The 6,000-nt window shown below is 41.4% G+C and overlaps 1 protein-coding gene across 1 annotated transcript in view; it reads right to left on the bottom strand.

The window, feature by feature from the left end:
• Positions 1–2,806: 2,806 nt before the first annotated feature.
• The window catches only part of CHRNB4 (cholinergic receptor nicotinic beta 4 subunit), a 98,595-nt gene continuing 95,401 nt past the window's right edge, over positions 2,807–6,000 (bottom strand). The window contains exon 6 of the mRNA XM_077473751.1: positions 2,807–3,281. Coding sequence (XP_077329877.1) covers positions 3,141–3,281 — 141 coding nt within the window. The 3' untranslated portion in view covers positions 2,807–3,140. The remainder of the gene's footprint in view (positions 3,282–6,000) is intronic.

The following is a 6,000-nucleotide window of genomic DNA, read 5'->3' as shown; positions in this document are numbered from 1 at the left end:
CCCCTGCTATGAATATTCCTAGTGACGCGAGGGCGATGATTATGAATATTCATAGCGGGGACGGGCCGGAGCGGCATGTTGATGAGGACGTGGAGCTGGAAGCAGCAGACTCCACAGCCCTGCCGTGAACTGAGATAAGTGAGGGGGAGGGCGAATTCTTTAACTAACCTGCCTATTAGTGACTTTTTTGTTGCTGAATTTCATTGGCTAAATCTTCAATTGAAGGTTGGTATTTTGTACACTTCAGGCCCAAGAAAGCGCTACTAACCTCATCTGTCAATCTGTTTCTTTTGTTGGTTTTGATATTATTTAATGCTGAGAATAAGGTGGAGTTAGATTGGCTCTTATAAAGGTGTAGCTTCCTGGAAATGTATTCCCTCCTATCATCCTCACTTTTTTCCAAGAGCTGGGAATGATTAGTTTCAAAATGTCTATTTATATTCCACGTTCTGCTTACTACCGTTTCAGTACATAGAACGCAAAATGATCTGCCATTTTTTTCTATAATGCCATACATCTCGCTCCATGTCTCTTGAAAGGGTCGGCCACTGCTACTACCACTCCCTTTACTTAACCTTTGTTTTTTATTTTTTGGGTGCTCCATCAGTGGGCCAGTGACAGCAGATAGAATTATAGATAGCCAATTAGGGGTTAACTAGCCTAACAAGCTAACACAACCTCCCCCTCACTTATCTCAGTTATTGTGGGCAAGTCCATGGCACCCCAATAGTTGCTGCTAATGACGCTCACAGTTCCCGTTGGCACTCCGCTGTTCCCTGCTGTGGTGCGGTCGTAACTGACAGTCCCAGGAGTAGACTCTCTGTGCTGGCCTGACTGGAGAGAGGCGCGCACTGTTCCCGCGCTCCTCTCCTGCGGGTCCTCCCTCGCCGCGCTGATGACGTGTGTGCGCACGGCACGCACGCCTTACCAGCAGCCCCTGCGCTCAGAAAGGGGCGGCGGCGATACAGTAAGTGAGTGTGGGCGGGGGAGATCACACGTCCCGCCCCCCCGCGTTCCTCCAGCACAGATTCTTTCATCCTCGGCGGCCGTGCAGGAGCCGAGGATGAATCGCATGAAATCCTGTGCGTGTCACCCCAAATGGCTACGCGTGTCAGCACTGACACGCGTGTCATAGGTTCGCCATCACTGGCCTAGGCCATCTTTATGTAGAGCAATAATTCTTTTTTTTTCAGATATGTAGAGAGTTCTCTGCCATAAGGTGCCATGTTGAACTTCCAGTGACCAGTTTAAGAGAGTGAGAGTGATAACACCAAATTTCTTCAGTGTTGTCACATGAAAAGGTATAATAAAATATTTACAAAAATGTGAGGGGTGTACTCACTTTTGTGATATACAGTATATGCGAATTGGATGCATTTTATACTGCATCAATGTGACCAGCTCTCAATGGAGCTGGTTCACACATGTCCAGTGCAGCTGCCATGCAGTTTCAAAATGGGTCCTGTATGTTTTTGGGTCTGGTTCAGGTGCGAATTCAGGAAAAAATTTGCACCTGAACTCCACCTGAGCCTGTGAACAGAAACACACCGGATCCTGGACTGCAAACCGCAGCCTCGTACTTGTGAACCTGGCCTTAGGCATTGTATTAGGGCCCAGTTTCCCCAGAAACCCACCCTTCAGCAATATCCTTTAAAACCTCTATTGAGAGCTTCTGACCTAAACCCCTCTGTTTGGTTTACACCCATCTTATAACTTATCACAAATCTAAGACCTCTTCTTTGTTGCAGAGGTTGATGATCAATATCCCTATACTTTCACAAGACAAATAGGATGATGTGGTGGCCCAGTATGCTAAACTCATGGTTTTTGCAAAGGACAAACTTACCCAACTGAATTTTTACATAGAATCTATTATACACTCCAACAGTTGCATTGCATTTACCCAACGCTCTCCCTGCTTTGGCACAAGTGCCAGAGTGCCACTCGCACCTTTAATCATATGGTATGGAGTTGTCCAGTCGTTCTTGCTTATTGGATTTAAATCATGAATAGAATGCAAACAGAACTTCATCTACTGTACCTGTATTACATGATCTCCTTGTTCTATTACCGGGCCTTTATGATGCTCTTCCTATTCAAAAACATTCTAAATTGCAACTCTCTTATGCATCTTACTATACTAGAAGTTCTCCTTAAGTGGAAACGCTCCTCCCCGCCATCCTACAATATTTGATGCTCGGTGATTAACTCCCCACTTTTTATATACAAGTTAACACATATGATGAGAGGCTGTCAAATATGACAACATTTGGTCAGCATGGATGGATTCCCACTTGACCATCTCCCTTCCTTCTCCCTCCCCTGCCCTCCCTTCTCCTTTCTCCCTTCTCCTTTCTTTCTCAAAGGTTTAATATGTTTAGACTGCTGCTGTTATAAACTAGAACCAAATGCAACCTGTGTGATTTTTTTTTAACAGTCTGCAAGGCTTGTACAGGTAATATATCTCTTGGTATGACATTCTTTGTAGACTGTGTATGATTTGTGATAAGATCTTTTGACGATTTGTCATTTTGTTTCACTGTAACTCTCAATAGAACTTTTCTACGGTAAAAAAAAAATGATTTTACTAGCCACGTGTTTGCTCTGTGTCAGTGACTTAGAAGCCACTTAGAAGGGATGACAACCTACAGGTATGTACTGATACATACCGATGTATGTAATGATAGTGTACTGTACACAAGACATTTAGATACCTAATGTAAAATAAATGTGTGCAAGATTGACTTAATTTTATAATCACACTTCCATGACATGGCTCTTCAGAATGTGCAGGCTCCAAACAATGTGTATAAAAGGCTTAACGCTTCTTTATTTCGCTATAGTTCATCTTCAACTCATAGATACTCGTTTACATTTTACTAAAAAAAATGTTTTTTTTATTTAGTTTACTGAGCGAATCATTATACTTTACCATAAAAAGTTGGATATTGGCTAAAAATGCAAAGTAAGTCCAAGCATTCCAGAATAAGCTGTGCGGAAAAGCAGTTCCCTGACCTTTCCATAAATGCACTTATAAAACAAAATATATAAAAAAAATCTGTTATCCTTTGGACTTCAGTAAAGATACAAATTAGGAAGCATTGTCAAAATTACAGTAATGTTCTGCAGCTTTCTTTTCACTAATGACTTCCAGATGGAATATGGTTTTGTAGTAGAGGCTGCATGAAGAGTCCAACTGTTCCCACAACGCAAACAATGATAAATATCCATAGAAAGAGTCTGTCCACAACCATGGCAACGTACTTCCAATCTTCAATTATCTGGAAAAAAATAATATGAAACAAGTGACATTCACCAAAGTGGTCTGAATAATAATAAATAATTGTACAATATTCGTTTTAATTACAGTTTTTGTCTTTCCGGGTACTATAGAGTTTTTATTTAATATTATCAGAACTAACAGATGGAATTTCTTGTAGACAGGCAAGAGTGAACCATTGCATATTTTGTATTTTCATTTCTAGACAGCCAAACTCTAGGTCCCTTTTTACAAATGCACCTGTCTATTCTAAGCTGCATCTTTTGAAAACAAAATCCAACTGTTACTAAGCTCAGTAGCTCAAACTTTACTTCTCTTTAATAATTGAAACGGTGTAGTGACCTAACCAATAAGCATTTACTTTCAAGGTTGTCATTTAAACTTAAATCGCATCATATTCCTCCCAGAATAAACTGAATCAGCCCAGCAAATAAACTCTTGCTACCCTGTCACAAGTGTAGGGATGGCAATTACAGAAGAGGACTAGGCTTTGAGGACATTTTCTACCCAGGCCATTGCAAATACTGTAGTAGATATTGGGCTGGTGATCCTGAGTGGACATACTGCCACATTCAGAACAGGACCTGCAGATAGGTACAGTTGCCAGACATTATATAGCTACATCATGGGCCATGTTCAGACTTGTGATCACAAAGGTAAATATACCATCATCAAAGTCTTTCTACTTTGTGGCTCTGAGGTGATATGCAACTTAATGCAGTGTGCTACAAGGAAGTCAATGCTGAAAGAATGCACAACTGTGAAATGTGTCCTGTTTATGGCTTTATGGATGCTGAAGTGTATGGATTATTTGCATTATTGCATGGTATTTTATCTGGTATTTACAGTGAGATCATATATTCTTTTTACAGAACAGTATGCTACAATAAATTTGCTTTTTAAGACAACACCCACCTTTACCATCTCTACCAATCACAGTGGTACCATGGTTCACTTTGTGTGCACTCTCCTTAGTTCCCAGGAAGTTGTACCTACCATTATAGGGCCAGTTGGTTGTGTTCACCTCCCATACCAAACATCCCAGACCTCCCCTTGCCAATTAACTCCTAATCGTGCAGATAGATCTTTGTTCTCCATATTTATGTGACAAAAGAACACTAACTAAAATGAATAACATGCTAAGCTAATGCAGTAGAGTTCATACTTTTCCACTTTCCTGTAGTAAAAAGCACCCTTTTTAATGCATGAAAATATATTTCAAGAAGTAATTTAATTCATAAATGTAATGTAAAATATCTGTGTGCTGCAGCTTAGTGCATATTCAAAAGCATAGAATTTGTGCATTTATGCTTGTTAAGCAGGCCTATTAAAATGAAAGCATTATGCAGTTTTGTGCATTTTTAAAGCTGATTGTAAAGTTATAATTTTTTTAGACAACAAACATGTTATACTTACCCGCTCTGTACATTGGCCGTGGAAATATACACATTATAGAGGAGAAGGCTAAGAGGGTGGGCTACATGCCTTAAGAATGGAGGATGTTGAATCCCTGTAGCCAGAATTGCCAAATGGGCAGGTTATCCCCATGCTCCGTGGTGATCCGGGTTGTCACATACAGGATTGCTCCTGGGGGTGGGCAGAAATGTGTCTGATTTGGAGCCTACCTGGCCAGAGAACACTTGGAGCAGTCATTCTAGTAAGCATTTTAGCCCTTCTATCTCTCTCTCTGTTTATCAATCCCAGAAAGACATTTCTGTAAATGAACATTTTAAGCATAGATTTGTTTTAATAAAAATGATGGCTAAACAGTGGGTGTCAGAAATTAAAGTGGTAGTAAACTCACTTTTTTTTTTTACCTACAGGTAAGCCTGTAATAAGACTTACCTGTAGGTACTGTGGATGTCTCCCAAACTTGCACAGTTTAGGAGATATTCATAGAGCATGCAGCTGGTGACATCACAATGATGGTAGAGCTCTTACTGTAAATGGCAGCTCCCACGCTCATGCGCGGGAGTGATGTCATCATGTCCCTAGACACTCATATTGCCGGAGGGCGTGAACCAAGAAGGAAGATAGGTGAAGATGGAAGCCCTCTCAGCTATGACAGCGCAGCGCTGGAGGGCTTTCTTTAAAGGTAAGTCTCTCATAATGTGCTAGTATGCAATAGCATTGCCTTGCAGGGGATTCTTTTTTTCTTTAACTGCGGTTTGCTACCGCTTTACCCACATTATGAGGAAGGAAGAGCTTGTTGCCTGCCTCCATGAACACTACCGAAATTGTTTGTAATTTTGGTACACCTAGATACATTTATCCACTTCTTTGTCTCCGATTACATTTATTTATTTCCCCCCCACATACACACATTCTTTCTTTTCTTCCTCATCTTTTCTTTACTATTTTCTTGTGTAGCTTTCTGCCTCTGCTTCCTCAGTATAATTTCAGAGCAGGTTATGGCAACTGCTCAGTACATACTCAGTGCTCTTGTTCACCGTTTAGAAGGTATTTACTTTAGCAGCACCTATGATGTCAGCTAGGCATGCCCACTGCTCTCTCGAAGGACAGCATGCCGTCCATCCTTGGAGAGAGCTGTGCCACGGCCGTGACCCTCATGTGCACGCACAGGAGTTACGTCATTGTGGCTTGGTGAGTCAAACAGCCGCAGACCGCGAACATGGAAGGAAGACTGGGTGAAGATGGAAGCCCTGTCAGCAGGGACAATGTGCCACTGAAGGGCTTGGTTGTCAGGTAAGTCTTTCATA

Source organism: Lithobates pipiens, unplaced genomic scaffold (genome assembly GCF_037356315.1).
Source record: "Lithobates pipiens isolate NorthernLeopardFrog02 unplaced genomic scaffold, aLitPip1_a1.2 Scaffold_8, whole genome shotgun sequence".
NCBI classification, from domain to species: domain Eukaryota; kingdom Metazoa; phylum Chordata; class Amphibia; order Anura; family Ranidae; genus Lithobates; species Lithobates pipiens.
Note: the sequence above shows the minus strand (reverse complement) of the source record. Positions and strands in the feature narration are given on the sequence as shown.